This window comes from Colletotrichum acutatum (assembly GCF_030867785.1).
Source record: "Colletotrichum acutatum strain CBS 112980 chromosome Unknown BDZ83scaffold_27, whole genome shotgun sequence".
Classification (NCBI taxonomy): Eukaryota; Fungi; Ascomycota; class Sordariomycetes; order Glomerellales; family Glomerellaceae; genus Colletotrichum; species Colletotrichum acutatum.
The window spans coordinates 278,025-295,875 of NW_026849021.1; the positions used below are offsets into that span (position 1 = coordinate 278,025).

General features: G+C 49.6%; 7 protein-coding genes across 7 annotated transcripts; 4 read left to right on the top strand and 3 right to left on the bottom strand.

Moving 5' to 3' along the window:
* The first annotated feature begins 1,204 nt into the window (after positions 1–1,204).
* Positions 1,205–3,408, top strand: BDZ83DRAFT_614089 (heterokaryon incompatibility protein-domain-containing protein). The gene has a single exon (XM_060507804.1). It carries the CDS (start codon positions 1,448–1,450, stop codon positions 3,377–3,379), a length of 1,932 nt encoding a protein of 643 aa, XP_060367143.1. The 5' UTR covers positions 1,205–1,447; the 3' UTR covers positions 3,380–3,408.
* BDZ83DRAFT_614091 (C2 domain-containing protein) lies at positions 3,390–5,387 on the bottom strand. The gene is made up of 4 exons (XM_060507805.1): positions 5,053–5,387; positions 4,705–4,979; positions 4,580–4,651; positions 3,390–4,518 (listed from the first exon to the last, which is right to left on the bottom strand). Exons 1-4 carry the CDS (start codon positions 5,102–5,104, stop codon positions 3,484–3,486), a joined length of 1,434 nt encoding a protein of 477 aa, XP_060367144.1. The 5' UTR covers positions 5,105–5,387; the 3' UTR covers positions 3,390–3,483.
* Positions 5,388–5,748: 361 nt separating this feature from the next.
* BDZ83DRAFT_614095 (Alpha/Beta hydrolase protein) lies at positions 5,749–7,621 on the bottom strand. Its single transcript, XM_060507806.1, has 3 exons — positions 6,309–7,621; positions 6,154–6,246; positions 5,749–6,095 (listed from the first exon to the last, which is right to left on the bottom strand). Exons 1-3 carry the CDS (start codon positions 7,326–7,328, stop codon positions 5,931–5,933), a joined length of 1,278 nt encoding a protein of 425 aa, XP_060367145.1. The 5' UTR covers positions 7,329–7,621; the 3' UTR covers positions 5,749–5,930.
* A 584-nt stretch (positions 7,622–8,205) lies between these two features.
* BDZ83DRAFT_227343 (uncharacterized protein) lies at positions 8,206–9,292 on the top strand. The gene is made up of 4 exons (XM_060501783.1): positions 8,206–8,654; positions 8,709–8,824; positions 8,882–9,013; positions 9,075–9,292. Exons 1-4 carry the CDS (start codon positions 8,521–8,523, stop codon positions 9,236–9,238), a joined length of 546 nt encoding a protein of 181 aa, XP_060367146.1. The 5' UTR covers positions 8,206–8,520; the 3' UTR covers positions 9,239–9,292.
* A 1,227-nt stretch (positions 9,293–10,519) lies between these two features.
* On the top strand, positions 10,520–12,338 carry BDZ83DRAFT_573135 (uncharacterized protein; the record flags this gene model as incomplete). Its single annotated transcript, XM_060504592.1, has 3 exons — positions 10,520–10,893; positions 11,021–11,216; positions 11,277–12,338. The coding sequence occupies 3 exons, from the start codon at positions 10,520–10,522 to the stop codon at positions 12,336–12,338; spliced, it is 1,632 nt and encodes a 543-aa protein (XP_060367147.1).
* Positions 12,339–12,708: 370 nt separating this feature from the next.
* BDZ83DRAFT_718059 (uncharacterized protein) lies at positions 12,709–14,111 on the bottom strand (the record flags this gene model as incomplete). Its single annotated transcript, XM_060512018.1, has 4 exons — positions 12,709–13,002; positions 13,063–13,521; positions 13,573–13,822; positions 13,882–14,111. 4 exons carry the CDS (start codon positions 14,109–14,111, stop codon positions 12,709–12,711), a joined length of 1,233 nt encoding a protein of 410 aa, XP_060367148.1.
* Positions 14,112–15,394: 1,283 nt separating this feature from the next.
* Positions 15,395–16,734, top strand: BDZ83DRAFT_718060 (uncharacterized protein; the record flags this gene model as incomplete). The annotated part of the gene is made up of 4 exons (XM_060512019.1): positions 15,395–15,535; positions 15,622–15,912; positions 15,982–16,491; positions 16,570–16,734. The coding sequence occupies 4 exons, from the start codon at positions 15,395–15,397 to the stop codon at positions 16,732–16,734; spliced, it is 1,107 nt and encodes a 368-aa protein (XP_060367149.1).
* Between the last annotated feature and the right edge of the window lie 1,117 nt (positions 16,735–17,851).

Below are 17,851 nucleotides of genomic sequence, written 5' to 3' on the forward strand. Positions count from 1 at the left end.
AGAGATGGGAAAGTACGGATGAGGGTATACGGAAGGACTGAGGTAGACGGGGAAGGATGGTGAGGGGGTGGTGCGGTGGCGATATTGGAATGAGAAGGAGGATGGCTCGAGACTGGCAGGTGGGGGACATGGGAAAAGTAGCCGCCGGGAAGCAAGGAGCAGGAGCAGAAGGTTTGAGAACGGAAACAGGGCAACAGCGAGGTCTGAGAAGGATGGGGGAAGGCACGGTCAAGCGGTGTCATATAGCAAGAGAAAAGAGCAGGACTAGAGCGCCTGGCCGCTTGGACGAGACAACGCGATGCTGAGTTGCATGAGGCCGTAAGAAATTGCTCACGCGCGGTATCCAGGTATTAAACTGAATGTCGGCCAGAAACACCTTGAGATCTTGGTGTTACGGAATATACTTCTCACTGCCCACTTTTGCTTTACATGTAGATGTATGTCTTTGTTAAATGAGATAACGTCAGCCTCTGGTGGTGCAATAGGTTCATTCGCGTAACCTGCCTGCCTACCTGTTTGAGGAAATCGAGCCGAAAAACTCGAGATTAAATATCCGGCAACAGTCAACTCCAGCTCGGTTTTTCAAGTACGACGAGACGAAAGACATGACCGGCGATGTGTTCAACCGGCATTCTGGCTTCTCTGCCAAGGCTGTACCTACCGAGATGGGTTCTTGAGAGGCCAGGACCCGCCTCCGAAATTATTGGACCAGTAACAGAAGATCGTACATATACCCCTTCACGACTGGCATACGCTATTTCGGGACCTTGAGGCTAGATCGGCGACGACGACCAAACACTCTGCTGTGACGAAATCCAAAAAGGGGCTTCTCGAACGTCATTTCTATCTTCATTTCGGCCAACTGTTTCCAGCATTCCATTCTATCTTTGAACCCACTGATTTAAACCCGTCGCTATATTCGTGAGTGTGGACCAATTGTATGAGTTTTGTGGCACTTAAGAGCCAAGGTTGGTCTAAGATAGGCAAAAGGTGTCTCCATTCTATTCTGAAAAATATGATGTTACACTGAGAAGGAAATGATCCTTTCGTTTCCATACACCAGAGTTAGAACTTGAAGAAACAGGAGGCATCGTATCTCGAGGGTCTGGGATACGGAGAGTGAAGTGGTCAAAGCACTGCTTGGAGAACACAACCAATCATACCCGCACGACGAGACGACTGGTTATCGCAACATCCCATGATTGGTTGGATCAACAGGACCATCTGCAACATGTCAGCAGAGTTGCCTTGTGAGAGAGGGGCATAGCAAACCGCGAGAAATCTTGCCGCTGCGACGAGCAGACCCGATCCGTTGAAGAGCCACAGAAAAGCGACCATTAGGGGTATTGCTCTTTTCAAGTCACAACTGGAGAAAGCAAGTGCGGTCAAAAGGCAATTGACGACTGCACGCCGGAGTACTTCACTCAACGACACGCCATCGCGGCCAATGGCCGAACATCAGATGGCTAGCAGCTTGCGGTCCTTCCAATATCAATCGCTAGATCCAGAAAAGAAAGAAGTTCGACTCATCGAAATAGCACCTCTGGAGACAGAAGGCCTGGGGTCTACGGCGGACTTACCAGTTCGCTGTCGCCTGAATCACGCCAGCCTCAACGAGGGGCAGTCCTACGTGGCGGTTTCATACGCATGGGGAGATGCCGAGATCACGAAGGACATCCGAGTGGAGGACCAGTGGGTTCAAGTTACCACAAACTTAGAAGCAGCTCTGAGACGATTGGCTTCTCGACGAATTACCGAGAATCTCGGATCAACCTTTTGGATCGATGCCTTGTGTATTGACCAGCAAAACGAAGCAGAGAAAGCCCAGCAAGTATCTTACATGAGAGAAATCTACCGCAACGCTACAAAAACCTTCATTTGGCTCGGCCTGGCAAGCTTGGACAGTGACCTTGCAATGAATACTCTTTTCGAATTGAACAATTTGGTGGAGTCGGGGGCTTTTGCTGTCATGTCCTGGTCCGAATTCCCCTTCACTGAGACCGCCGTGAATCCGATGGTGGACAAGGTCCAGACTATGCTTAGAGGAATAATCGGAGAGCTTTGTCACAACAAGTCTGCAAGATTAAACGCCATCGGCTCTTTGTTCGAGCGAGCCTGGTTCGAGCGTGTCTGGGTGATACAGGAACGCGTGCTGTCAAAAGACTGTGTGGTCTGTTGCGGTGATACCTGGACCTCTTGGGATGCATTCTACAACGGATTCTGGGTGCTATGCGGCGTGCGCGACTATCTGAACATCGTCGGCTCGGGCACGGGGATGCGAGACAGCTCTACGCTGGTGACTTTTCTCACAGCGGCTCTCGATAGGGTGACTCCCGTTGCCTTCACTCGCCCAAACTGCTCGCTATTCACCCTTTTCTCCTTGCTCTCAAGAATGGCAAATAAAGCTCAACTCCAGGCCTCCGATCAACGAGACTACGTCTTCTCTCTGTTGGGTCTGATTACCTCTGATTTGAGCCCGTCAATTCCAGTCCAGTACAACAAAGATTGGCAAACGACTCGGACGGAGGTAGCTAAAGCCTGTCTGATCTACTATGGCCCAAGAATGCTATCATTTGCAGGGTTTGGGGGTGTTCACACTTGTCCCGCAAGTATGGTATATCAAAGCAAACCGTCATGGGCACCCGACTGGTCCTCGAAATTTCTGGCGCAGCCGTTACACGTTCCATCCATTTTCATAGTGCGAGGCCAAAACAAAGAAAGAGCATACACGGCCTCCGGATTACTCTCTCAGTCTCTCTCAGCGGCATTCTCGGACGAGAATCGGTTCATTACGAACTCGCTATCGTTGAAGGCTATGAAAGTCGGCAAGATCGTCAAACAAGGAGAGCCTTTCGTAAGATTGAATGGGTTGAACGCGGGTGAGGCAGATGGGCTTCAACAGTCATTATTGCTCAGATGGCTCGATGATCTTGGTTCCACATTGGCAGGAATTAATGCAGTCTACAATACCGATGAAGCACTGAGAGAGGCGTTGTGGAGAACACCAATCGCTGATCGAGAGTTTGCATTCAACTGGGAGACGGAAAGGGCATCTGGTGAAATGTTCATGTCATACCAAGCTTTGCGACAAGGGAAACACTTCGAGGGCATGAAGTACATGAATGTTGCACTTGCCAAACTCATCGGGAGACGCCCCTTCGTAACTGACGGAGGATATGTCGGACTCGCGCCAATGGCAGCATCAGTGGGCGATCATGTGTGGATAATTATTGGCGCAGACGCACCGTTCATCACTTCGACTCGCTCATGTATTTGGACTGGATATTCCCAAATTGTTGGCGAGGCGTACGTTCATGGTATAATGGATGGCGAGCTCTTGCAGGGGACCATTGAGCTACAGACACTTGATCTAACGTAGATCGATACTTCCTCATCACAAGATACGTGTCAACCTGATCAATATCTGTCAATCGTGTATTATCGTGGAGTTATACATGAACATGTCGTCAAATCATGAGCTAATCAGTGCGCAACCTGTAAGCCGCGAAGAGAGATACTGGCTCTCACAGTCGCACCAGATCCAACATCGAAGCTCTCCTCCTTGACCAAGCCAGGCGCCTGAAGAATATCCTGGAAGGGGATCTCAACAGCACCAGTCTCGTCCGCCTTGTTGAGCAGAGAAATCTTGAAGTTGGCGGGGTTGGCGAGCAGATCTGCCGTCACAGGGATCCTGAAAGCCTGATCAAAAGATGGGTTGAAGATATCCGTTCCCGGGCTGTAGGTCTTGGCTGCAGTGCGGAACTCCTTTGCGCCCCACGTCACCTTGATACTGGGGTTCAGCTCATCACGCTGGCCCTGCAAACCGAGGGCGCTGGCGATGAGGACCGTGGCGAGACCGACGATTTGGTGCTCGTTCTCACTTTGAGTAGTTGTGATGACTTCAGCGTTGTCCACAAAGTTGTAGAACTTTGCGTGGACAACGATCTTAGCATCAGTAGGCTCATCCTTGTGGGCAAGAGCCAACTCTTGGGAGCCGCCATTGAGCAAAATGTCCTTGACGGTAGTAGTCGCGATACCGATATCGTCATCGCCACCAAGGTCATCGTCTTGGACATCAATAAAGATGCGCTGATCGTAGTCTGCGACGAGGAAGTCGTGAGTCTCGTTCCACTCTGGGTCGTGATCATTCTTCTTGACAGAGGTGCGCCACTCCTCCTCGGCACCGACGTTCACCTTGGCGTAGCAGTCGGGAACATCCTTAACAATCTTCGCCAAAAGCCTCTTGGCACCGCTCTTCTTTGGGCCGCTGATGCCAATTGCCCTCTCAATGGTGAGGCGAAGGGCACCCAAGTGAGGCAGGTATGTTCTGAAGTAGTCGTTGTTACTGTCGAGCTTCACAAGATAACGGTTGGGGAGCACAGCCATTGAGGCGATGATGTCCAGAATGACCTTGCGCACGGCCTTGTCAACCAAAGCCCAGTCTGCAATATTTGCAGCATTGGTGAAGTCAAGCTTGAGTTCTGGCGGGTTGATGAAAGCGACTTGCGCAGCTCCAATCTTGATCGTCCAGTTAGCACCCGGAATCCGACTAGATGAGAATCGATGCAGATGGACATACCAAAGGGATGACATTTGTTAGGGGTGCGAGCAAGATCGAAAGCCTGCCTTTCAGATGAACATGTTCAATGCCCTGTTGTCGTCCATTTTAGCTATGCGCGAGTCAGGTGGTCATAAAGGTCTTACCAGCTTGGGCACCATCTTGCCGTCGAGCTCGATATCGCTCTTTCCCTCCCAGATCACATCCATGTCAAGCTTGATGCCGCCGTTGTCGACCTTATGGACGTCCACTTCTGATACCCGCATGGGGACATTTCCGAGGTCTAGCTTGACGAACTTGAGACTAGCGAGGGGTCCAGGAAGCATCGTAGCGAACATGGGCTCGACGATCTCCTTCACCATCCTACACCCGGCAACATTGATGTTTGGCCATAGCTGCTCGATGATATCGTTGAGGAATCCTGATGAGATATTAGATATCAATCGCCGAACAGCCAACCATTGTAGCCCTGAACTGGAATCGCTGTGCCCTACCTGCTGATTCAGTGCCTCCCGAGGCGGTCAACTTGTCTACGATTCCTGCCATTTTGAATAAGGATTTTTGAATATGCAAAAGAGCAATGCAGAGGAGAGTGAAGCGTTACTCGACGATGAGAGACGAGAGGCCTCGAGGAACAATGATGATATATCAATGAGTTACTGCGAGAGTGGGTCAACCGGCTTAGAGGGTGGATCACTCAGGGGAAAGTCAAGAACACTCCAGCTGAAGCCCAACATCAAAAGGGAGACTGATGGGTGAGCACTTTTGATGCCCAGACTACGCGGTGGCTTGTTATTCGTGTTCCTTGGCAGTGAACATGGAAAGTGGGTTGACGTCACTTATCAGACTGCGGAGATCACTGGATGTCATACAAGCTTGCTTGGCATAGTTTGCCCTTCAGCTCTATCGTTGGGCCTGTATCCCTGCCCGCGCGGGGTTCTGCACTCAGCCGCTGACACACCGCTTGTCGACCCCAGTTCCAGGGAGGACTTGCTTCAATGTCTGGATCAATGACAGCTGTCTTGGATATTGCAGGATCCTCCTGAGCACCAGCCGTGGAGAGACGGGGCGTGGCTGGTGCTGCACATCGGTGGCGTTGTGGCATGATACGTGGACACGCTAACAGCGCTTAAGACATGCAGCGGGACCATTTTACAGGTGAATAGATGAACCGTTGGAGGCTAATAATAGGGTATGATGCCAAAGACTTCGGTCTAGACTATGCGATAAAAACAAGAACTTTGAAGATTCGCCAGGCTCATGTTTCATTAGAGACCGTTTGGACCGCATTCAATATGTGCATTGTATTTTACACACAGCCATTCAACGAGTCTCATCGTCGTGTTGTTTATTCGGCCTCTCTAACAACAGTTTACAGCTCATCTCTTTCCACAGAAGACGACTTGCTTAGGGCGGAAAAGAAAGTCCGCACGTCATCCAGCCACAGATCGGGTTGACTGACAGCTGGGAAATGCCCGCCAACTTGATGTCTCTGGAAATACACCAAGTTAACGGATCTTTCGATCCAATCTCTTGGCTGTTGAAAGTCAGTTTTGGTGTCTGGACACACGTGTTCCACAATTGATAGAACACACCGCGAACCCAAAGTTTCCAACATCAGGGAATGGGCCATCACCCATACTCCATTGAGAAACTCCTGTGGGCACGTCTGTATAGGGAAATTGCGACTAGCACAGGCGTCAATAATTACGATGCTTGCAAATACCACGCTCAACATGGGATGACAAACCTGGAAACCCAGGTAAGCTCGAATACCTGCGTATGGTCCCGGTATATACATCATCATCGCATCCGTGATGAGCTCTTCCTCGGTGTAAGGGTAGCCGTTGGAAGTGGCGTAGTTGACATCCCAGAACCAGCCAAGCAGACCAACCGGACTATCAGCCAGAGCTTGGGATATCGTCAAAGGCTTCTGGCTATGAACTACGCCATACGCCCAATGTGAGCTGAACCATGTATCGACAGATTTAATGTAAACAGTTTCCTCGTCGGTGGTCTGATTCTGCGCCAGTCGAGCCCGGTCTCCAGTGCTTGGCTCGGCGATAAAGAAGTCACACATGTGGCCAAGGATACTATTACGGATGTCGATGGTCATCCACATTCCGGTGACCCATCCGAGGTCCGTAGTGACTATTCCATACCTTTGGTAACCGAGCTGGTGCATCAATGCGTCAAAGGCCCATCCCATTTCGCGCAATCCTAGCCCGGGGTGTTCTGGCTCTGGACTGAATCCAAAGCCAGGTAGATCCGGTGCGACGATGTGGAATGGCTGTTCGAAATTCTCTGACAGAGGCTTGATGACTTTTGACCACTCCAGATTTGTTGATGGCCATCCGTGAAGGAGGAGCAGTGGTGTGGCGTTGGCGTTGGCGGAGACGTGATGGATAAAGTGCAGCGGTACAGGATATGGGTAATTCTCGCCTCCCGGGACAGTCGTTGCATAGTGATCGAAGTCGTCGTTGAGCTTCTTCTCAACATTCGTCCAATCGTATTGTTGAGCCCAGTACTTCGCAACGCTGGTCAGGTTTCTAGCGGGTGGCCCTTCAATGTCCCAAGCCGAAGACAGGCCATGTGTAGGTCGATAGGATCTCACTTTCTGTAAGGTATCATAAAGAAATGATTCATGGACGTGGACCTTAAACCTTTCAACTTTTGGATTTGGGGGGAAGTCGAAGTTCAATATAGATCGATCAAATTGATGAAAACTAATCGCTGTGGCCATAGACCACAGTAGAGATTCGAGAAGCATGGCGAATAAACATATGTAGCTGGCCGCAAGATGCGAGAGGATTTGCAGATGACTTCCCCGTGGACCGGACTGTGAGTTGACTCCGTAACCTCATTTGAGATATTGCATCTCATTTTCTTTGCTTAAATCATGACAAGAAAGACACCACGCTCATGATTATCGCGAACTCCGTGGAGCTGGATTGATTACAAACGGTGAAGCAGCCTCATTCTGCAGGATAGTCTCCTCCTTATTAGAGCATTCTTACGAAACATTACAAATCCACATAGTCTATCATCTTAATTCCGTTTAATCAACCAGGGAGTGTCTTGAAGCTCGACGATGCAATGGGGTATGTAGCATTCGGTCATGAAAGGTTCCCGACTCGGTCCCGGTAAGGTTTCGGGAGCCCCACAGTGTTGCCTGATGAACTCCGAAGGATGCGGCTTGCGAGGCCGTAGATGATTTGAAAGTGCCTCTAATAATATCTGCAGGGTGTGTTATTGACTGGGGGACCCATAAATTTCAACCGTTTAATCCCTTGAAGATCCTTGTAACGATACCCGGAGATAGGACAGCATAGCCATCAACCGCCGGGTTGAGGGTAGTTTCGTGACTTTGCTTTGGTCCTCACCTAGAGCTCTGCTACGCTCCAGCTCCTGGCTCTGGACTCGCTGAAATGTTGTGATCCTATGAATGAGTAGACTGAAATTAGTAAAATCAGCTGATTGGATCATTACCAAACCAAGCTTCATGTCGTCATGAAGACCTTGCAGAGCGCTCAGGTTACACAGAATTGCAATACGTGGGTGCGCCACTCTGCAACTCAAGCAGGGTAGAACTTCTTTATCCAAGAACAAGGTACATTGTATTTCTCTTTCAGGATATGCAGGCCAATTATTACGTACCAGGTTTGTAAGTCTGCCTAACAAGGCTGACAACCTTGGTGAAGTGATTCCGCGACGTCGCGATTCAAGCTGTGCCGATGACTCATCGGCTAAGAGAAAGGGGCATACCATTATTTGGCGATGGTTTAACATAGTCCATGGCTGAAGTCAAGACATTTGACTACAAAAGCGTCGCTGTCATCCTTACAATTGGTGGTTGATAAGCTTTGAGCATCATCAGCTCCCATATTCCACCGTCTGACTTCAACTGATTATCCTCAAACTTTCAAAGCTACATCGGCACGCTGGCAAACTCGAGATTCAACATGAGATACTCACTGGGAAATGTTCTCACCTTGGCGCTTTTCGGAACCACGATCGCATCCTTGGGACCACTCCGGCTCCCTCACATCACCTACCCTTCCAATGTTGGGTGTGGTGAAATTAACGTCTTCTATACGTAAGAACCGCATAGATCGTTGAATAACCTTAGAGCTCGACTAAACATGCGCAGGGGGCTTCCTGCTTATCACCCATACGTGATTGCGCAGCACTATGACCCTGTTGATGTTGATAAGGAACTTCGGAATGACACCGCCGCACTCGTGAAGGCCGGCTTCAATGTCTACGGTACAATTCGCTCGTAACACCAGGTGTGAATCACTTACTGATCAATACTCGGCATAGTTTTGTTCCAAGGCCCGGACCAGCCAATCGCAAGAATCGCTGACCGAATGAACGGCACCCACTGGGGTGTGACTGGCGTGGGATTCGGCCAAAGGGGCGCGACTATTTTGGACGTTGTAACTCGTTTTGAAGGTATTTACTTCTACTATTGCACATCAAAGACCGGAATGTGAATACTTACCGCAAGCTTCAGACAACCTCCATCAATTTCGCGAGAATGCGCCCTTGACCCCAACGGTATTCAACTGGGGTCCCACCACGCTGGCCGCCTCTGTGATCCGACATGTGGCTTTGAAGGAAGACTGTTCTAAGAAGCCTGGAAAATTGATTGTAGTACTTTATGAATACCCAAGTTAAGAAACCAAGATGCTGACTTTGAATGATTCAGGCTTATGAGGAAGTATGCCCCCCTGAGCTCTGTGAGAAGGTGACCGTCGTTACATCTGGAAGCCTCGACGAGCTTCTTAAGGGCATTGCGAACTAAAGTCGCGCCATTGCCGACGAAGGGAGAGTCTCCAGCATTGTCTCGACCTTGGGTGTGGAAAGGAATATTCAACATGTTTGGCAAAACCCTCCGAGAACGATTCGTGATGCAGACGGGGCGGCGTGTTTGACAACTGTGTGATTTTGTGGATTTTGTTTCTTTTGTCCAGATTTATCTTCAATTCCATCTCTAGATGGATACTTTCAACGGTTGTTGGTCTTACACTTGGGGCTTACCACCTCGTGGTTGGCGACCACTGCCAAAAGGTATCCTGCTATGCTTACATATCACTTTTCACTAGATCAGGCCTGTTCTGTAGCACTGTAAATACCAAATGCTACTTGACTCAACTTTCCGAAGCTTACACGTACTTGTGGGCAAGATTTTGGTGCCGGCGCGGGTATTCTCAAAAAGAAGAGAATGACGAGCAGCTTTTGTTGTGCTCTAAATGCGAAAGGGCTGACGCGGCAGGGTCCATGATACAACATGAGCGAAATGTAGGCCTACATCACAATAGCAGCGGCTTATCATTTGCATGGCCGTGGGACATCCATTTACACGGCTGTGAGAGATGCGGCCACTGGAAACCTACCAGCTCGTTTTCATCTTCCCGAGCTCGCAAGATGTCCCGCTAAGGGATCCCCTGCCACGTGTATGAGCAAATCTCTCGGGCAATTGAGATACCTGAGGCCCGAGAATACCACTAGACTGAACCTGACAAGCCATATGAGGAGATCTAGGGAAGGGCCTGACGGTAGTCGCTCAGATACGTAGCTGGAGGCCTCCGTCAGAAAATCCCTCTCATCAAACACGCCCCTCACGGGCCATGTGCCGCATCTCAAAATCCCTCATACGATGGTTTTCTGTCCAAAACAGACACAAAAATGACTGAAGGTAGAGATATTATGATGTTGAGATGTATCAGGGAAATTTTGAAATGTAGCAACCACTTAGGGCTGTATCTTGAGGCCGCTACAACAGCCGGTCCACTCAAGTGTAAGTCCGCTTGCGATGCCACAATCCCCGCATTTCGAGAACGAAAGTAAGCATATGATGATATTTTCTTCATTGTGGTCATTGGGGATATAGTTCGTCTCATATTCATGCTTGGTCGAAAAAAAAAGTCCTTGCACGCGGTTTACATGAGCCCTCGGATGCCCGGAGGCAGCAGACATCTGACCTTTTCCGAAGCTGCCGGTTCTGAGGCTAGTCTCATCTCACGCGATCTTTCGCCCTTCGAAAATACAACTCTTCTAAAACCTGCAGAGTCACCGCAGGTCAAGAAAGCAATTCGAAAGAAAATGTTTTCATTGTGGCTCAATTGCCTTCTCATCTTCGTACCCATCGGCGTTTGGGCGTTTTGGTCTGATAAAGCTCCCCTGGTCATATTCATCACCAATGCCATAGCGGTGGTGCCACTGTCCTCTTTGCTTACTGGAGCTACCGAGATGATTGCTTCCGACGCAGGCGACACGGTTGGAGCTTTGCTAAACATAACCATGGGAAACCTGGTGGAGCTGATTTTATTGTGAGTTATCTTGGCATCTGGCCAAAGTTCATTTACCGAAACAGAAACGATTCTGACAAATTTCCAGCATGTAAGCAAGTCCTTCATCGCTCTCATCAAGCCATTCGTATTGTGCTAATGTTCGTAGCATCGCCCTCAAACATAATCAGATCCAAGTCGTTCAAGCGTCAATCCTTGGCTCAATGCTTGTCAACTTACTACCGATTCTTGGCACCGCCCTATGTGTCTGCGGAGTATCGCGACAGGAGCCGGCCTTGAATATTTCAGAGACTCAACTTCTGGGCTGCCTATTATTTGTTTCCGTCTTTGTCCTTCTGATACCGGTGAGTGAGCGAAGCGACACCTACCTTTCATCTGTTTGAGAACATACTCATATACGCCAGGCCGCCTTCAGCCGTACGTTTCAAGCGCGCGATGGAGCTAATGAAGCCATGTTGACAATGAGCAGAGCTTCATCCTTTGTGGTTCTGTTTATTTACATCTTCTACTTCATCCATGAACTGAGAGAGCAACACGCCTCTGCGATCCGACAGCCAGATGCGACGGACCTAGAAGATGGCCGAACGCTAGTAGTACCTGACGCTCCATTTTCGCTTCGAATCATTCGTCCTGTGGACTCTCATGCGGCTGCATCAAATGGCACCAATGAGGGCTACTGCTCTACTGATACCTCCATCGAGCTCGAAAACATTGAATTCTCTTCACGTTCCGCATCCTCACATGAGGATAGCGAAGAAGAGCGCGGCAGAAAAGAAGACAAGATCGAACAAAGAGATAGCCGCGAGAGCTCTTGCGACAGCTTAGAGTCACTGAGCCGTCAGTCACTTTGTCGTTCGATTGCGGATCCTACCCGCTTCAATAGAGTCTCTCAGCCCAGCACCGGCGGCCATCGTAGGTCTCGTTCAGGTAGTTTGCGCATCTTCCAGACTAACCGTTCGAAAGTCGCAATTCTTCGAGATCGAGAAGATAGCTCCCGGAGATCCTTAGGACAAAAAGCAATTTCCGTCATCACCTTAATCATAAGCTCGGCCTTGATGTCAATGTGTACCGAGTTTCTCGTCGGAACGATTGATGACATAACTCATCAAGGCCACCTGTCAGAGTCTTTTATCGGCTTGATAATTCTGCCGGTCATTGGAAACGTGGCAGAGTATGTCACCGTCGTAACAATGGCGTCGAAAGAGAAGCTAGATCTAGCCATCGCGGTTGCAGCTGGTTCAGCCATACAGATCGCGCTTTGCGCAGCGCCTATAACCATTCTAGCAGGCTGGATCATGCACCGAGACGCAGCTTTTGATTTCAGCTTATTTGAAGCGGCTGCCCTTTTAGGCGTAGCCGCACTATCCACACGGCTTCTGCTGAGCGATGGGCGGGGCAATTTGAAGATGCCGGGCATCAAAGGAACACTCATGTGTGCATGTTATGCATTAATCGGGTACGTATGACAAAACTCGACCTATACCAAGTCCTAGAAAGGATGATACTAACTCGAAGTAGAGTTGGCTCATTTCTTTTACCAGATGTTGAGACATAGCGAAGCACAGAGATTGCGTGACACTGTAGGATTACATCTAGGGCTTTTGATACCATCGCTCTAGCAATGAGAAATGGCCTTACGACTGAGACTGACGCTATCTTTGCTAGCCAACTGAATGTCTTTGGTACATCTATGTGCTTCTTCATATCTTCTATATATTAAACACTACTTTAAATATAAACCTATAATGTGATAATCATCCGTTTGCTGACTTTCATTTCTACTTGGAGAGTATTTTGTCTTACATAAGAGGAGTAAACTAAGTAAAGCACCTTTCTTCACAAGTAGATATAGCAGTAAGGACCAGCAAGAGTGCTCATCGTGTCACGAATCTTAATAGGAGGACCGGCAGCGTATCCGTACTCGAGAACATCGTCAAGAGTTGTGTTTGCACTTGGAGGCGAGTTCAAGAATGTGTTCGTTCCCATGACGGCATCATCAGCAAATTGGCGAGCGTTGGGTGACAGCATCTGCCACATCCACCAGACGCGATCAATCTGCGCGTGATGCAAGTAGAAAGCGGGGTCACCGGGCGATACGAAAAAGTCCCTTCCAGGGTCACCTCCAAGAGTCTGATGAATATTAGCTTCGCGTCGTGACATGAATAACACGGGAGGAACGGAGCTACTCACGAAATGACCACCTCCGTGGATGCCCATGCCCATGGTACCCGACTCGGGATCTCCCTGCATCTCAACTTGGAACTTGCCGACGTTCTGAGGAACCAGAATGTTGTGCAGGATTGCGGAAGCGTTCGAGTACCTCCGGTTGATAGCCGTAGTCAAGTCACGCTTCAGGCAGCGGGGGTTGTAGGCAAAGAACCCGTCTGGGTTTGTCTCACTACCTCCGCCCGGAAGAGAGAGTGCCAGAGGGCCAAGGTTCACAGACATATTCTTGAAGGGACCGGAGGTAATACAGCCACCTCCAGTCCCAGTCGGAAGGCGAGCGGCTTCCGACCCATCAGGGTTGGTAAGAATAATATCTTCCTGGTCAGGGATGAACTCTCCGTTTCCGGACATTGATGTCTCGCTGCCGTCGAAGATGGGAGAACTGTCAACTCCAGTGATGGCGGTTTTTGCCCAGTCCCAATACTTTCATGCTGATTAGCTATTGGCAACCATGTGTTCGTGCAGGCAACTTACGGGTTGAGTGCCCTTGTAGCCGCATTCTTCTCTGAGCGCCTCCTCATACAACCAAGTGAAACGTCGGTGCCAGGACAGAAACGTGCCAGTGTAGTGGATGGTGAAAGTCTGGTTAATGTGTGTGGCAACGAAGTCATCGAACCGACTCTTGGCACCGGGAACAATGTCAGAAGGGGTCAATGCAGGCTTTGACTGAAGGCATTGCACAGCCTTGATGTAATCAAGCTTTTCTTGTCTTTGCAATGAGCCCCTAGGTTTATGTTAAATGCGATTTGAGGTAGATGGCGAGCATAATAAAAATAGACTTACCATTCCTTGCGAATTTGGATGTTTCCAAGAGAGCAGGAGCTTCCACGCTTCTGGATTTCTCCGCTTTGGATCATCTCTTCCGACTTCTGGTAGGCAGCCTGAGCGAGAGCCGCGAGTTGATCGATGTTCTCGGCAGCAGCAGCAGCCCTGTCATCGGTCTGAGGGAGTGGGTTGCTGAGAACAGCTGAAGCCGCCTGAAGGGCGAATACACTGAGTGAAAGAACGTGCATGATGAGGTCGGCTAGGTGGGACAAGAGAACAAGGCCGCAAGAACGAGTGGCTCGGAGCTTGAGTACTGGCTGAGTGCGTGAGACGACTTCTGCAGGAGAAGCGCCAGCTGTGTGGCAGATATATAACCCTATCGCCAACTCACATCCGGTCAGAAGAGACCGCTTCACAGCGGCGACAAGATAAGAAGTCGACCGAGGCCCCGACACTTCGTTGTTGGTGCTCTCTCCGTATGTGATGTTCAAGGATCTTATGGTGGATCATGTCGCGTAAAAAAGTCCAATTTGCATCGCCACCATCCCAACCCAAGGGAACATCTCCCGAAAAAGCTGTTGCCAAATATCTCTCAGTCGCGAGCAATGTGTTGGTCCAAGATCAATTGGTCCCACTCTACTTGTACAGGGAAGAAAATCCGTCGGTCTTTTGGCGAATCTTGGCTTCCAAGGCCGGAACAGCGGGAAAGACGGCGGATTACCCGGCTTCATCATGCAGGTTGAAGCCGGGGTTGCAGAAACGGCCCACGGTCCGGACCAGTTGGTGTGTTGGTTTTAGATTCCCATGCAAGACTCTTTACCTGATGCAGCGTTGAACCCGATGCTGTGCAGGTTTATCCCACGGCTCTAGCAACAAAAGTTGGAGGCTTACGCCAACCCCAGAATAGGCGGAGAAGGGCAGTGGAGTCGAAAGGTTTCTGACTTTATGCATATTCTAGTCCCACCAGCTCGCAGCCAGGAGCACAATCATACCATCCTGCAGAAAATCAAAACCCCTGGTTATTAATCCCTGCATCACAGCATTTTGCTACATTCCGCCAAGTTGTAAAGCCACCAACCAACGGAAGAAAAGGGTGCGGCGCAGACACTCCGATGCAGAACCGACATGACTGGAAACCCGGGTGAAGGGTCTTTGTATTCGTACTTTCTATCACATGAATAGGCGGCACCTCAGATCTTATTGAAAAGGAAGCTGGTTCGAAGAGATGGGCAGATGAGGATTTGCGAACCCTTGCAGCTTCATTTCAATGGGCCAGAATCCGGATCCCAGTTTGAAGCTGGAGGCGAATTGCGAAGGTGGTTCTGAGAGACTGATTTCAGCCCAAATGTGACAATTCGATGAACAGACTTGTGCCTTCGATCGGCCTATGATACGTGACCGCATGGCGGAAGACACGGCGTGCCTTGACAGCCCAATTTTATCAATGTCTTCCCCTCCAGACCAAGCCACATCCTGACATCTTTCTCTATCATCTGCTACCAAATTTCATCTCATCATCCTTCATTATAGAATGGAGTTTGTCTCGAACCCACAGGAGAATGAGGGGCCCACGGTATTAGCCGCAACAATCGCAGTCACTTCTGTGGCATTGATTGTCGTGGCAGCTCGCCTTTGGGTGCGCCTTGGCATGATTCACAGCTTTGGATTCGATGTAAGTTTGCAATGTTTGGGATTACGTGCCATCTCTTGCTACAAACAGTGAGTATCGGCCTTGATACGCTGACAGTGTGCTGAAAGGATGGGTTTATGACATCCGCAATGGTCATCGCAATTGCTGGTCAAGGGGTCCTCATCATGCAGGTCCTTCACGGAGTTGGCCGCCACGTCGGAGACATTGACTTCACCAAAGACTACCCGATCGCGATGCAGATGGCATTCGTCTCTCAACCCCTCTTCCTGGCTGCTATCTGTTTGGTCAAGCTTGCTGTTGGGTCGTCGCTACATCGAATCGCTTCCAAAAAGCTTTACAAGAACCTCATCACTGGGGTCATGGTCTCCATGACCGCATATACAATTGCCTGTGTTTTCGTCAGTGACTATCAAGTACTTTCAGGGAATGATTGGAATTCTATTGCTAACAAAACGTGTCCGTCACAGACCATTATCTTCCAATGCACCGATGTACGAGCATTCTGGGACTTCAACGTCAAGGCAACCTGCTGGGATGTCGATACGATCAAGGGTCTCTCCTATGCAAACTCTTCGATGAACATTCTTACCGACCTTCTCTTTGGAATCGCCATTCCGGCGCCCATGCTTTGGGGGCTTAATGTCCCTCAAAGGGTCCGAATATCCCTCATGATGGTCCTCGGTCTGGGAGTCTTTGCATGTGCAGCAGCTTGCGCCAAAGTATACTACATCGTCACGAGTTATGGAAAGGCCTTTGATCCAACTTGGGACTCGAGAGATATCCAGATGTGGACCGTCATTGAGGCTAATGTTGGAATAATAGCTGGTAGTCTGCCAACTTTACGGCCCCTCTTCAAGGACTTTCTGGGCAGCATCTACGGGAAGGGATCCAAGGCGCCGACAGCAGAAGCATACTATGGCCGTAGTACAATGCGCAGTGGCAGCAACTGGCAGACTCTGTCCAACACTCAATGGCCGGTCAAGCCGGGCGAAGACAGAGGCGAGAAGTTTTCCAGGCAGCACATGGACCGGGCAGGGAATGATTACGAGTTGGAGGCGTACGCCACTCGGCCGATGGGAACCACAACTGTCGCGACTGGGACCGGGGGTGAGGACAGCGATATGAGTGAAGACAAGATTGAGTTGCGGGACAGCTTGACCGATGGGCGGGGGATCAAAAAGACCACTGTGACTACAGTTATGTACTCTAGCTCTCCATAAACAGGAATTTGATACACGATGAACTGCTTCTCCTGATTATTTGTCCACATGATGATTTGGTACTTTCTTTCACTTTCCTCTCTCGTAAGAGCAGTATGACTATGTCTGCCTGAGTGTACATCTTTCGCCGTTTGGAATCATGGCTCTTCAAACGCCACAATGTTCCTGACTGTAACCTCATGCCGGCTGATGGATAAAAGAAGGATCCTTCACTTCGTTCGCTTCTGCATCTTTTTACCCATTCGGAAATGTGGTCCGAGACTAGGCAGTCTCATTGGTCGAGGAGCAGATGCTGTGTGGCCTGGTAAGAAAACTGATGAAGCATCACACCCGGTATGAAAATGCGCCAATGTGGCAAGGCCGGAAGTAATCCTTGCGCGGAGGGAGTTGTTAACGAAGTGTGTTGGACGAAAACACCTCAACCCTGCGAGAACGTGAACCGCGGGTGTAATACCTGGAGGCTCGGATCACATCCACTTTTCAGAGCCCTGGTCACTTTCTGCATTCGAAATTCCAACTGTGTCCCATCAGTGATATGTACTGGGAACTTTAGAGGAGAGATCCTGGATCATATGCGATCGCAACTTCTCAGGCGTTGTATCCGATCGTTATGGGCCTGACAACCTGCGAGGACCACTCCTTATCCTACCTCCCGCTCCGACCGATTTGATGAGAACTCAATTGATAGTATTCACAGTTCTGCTTGGCCTTACAAAGTCGATGACCGCGCGAATGTCGAGACTGAATAGTATAGAAAGCTTTGCGTCTAGATAGCCATGGAGAGCGATCGTAGAAATATAACGTTCGTCATTCATGGCAAGGTTTTTTTGAACTAATCGGACACCCAGGTAAGATTCCAACTCCATTGCATAGTCAGCCACTCAAGAACCTACTCAGTCACCAACCCTTCCGATATAGTAGGAATCCTTCTAACGTCTCGTTCGCAGCAATCGCTCGTAGAAGTCGTAGACTTTCGTAGCCCGGTTCGCTTTCACTACAGTAGCTACCAACGAATCCGTTCTCCATATCGCCCGGTACGTCAGGAGCCAGGTCCGCGACTTCTTCACCCATTACATCCAAAGCCACCTCGTCAACGGCGGAGGGCAGGACCGAGATC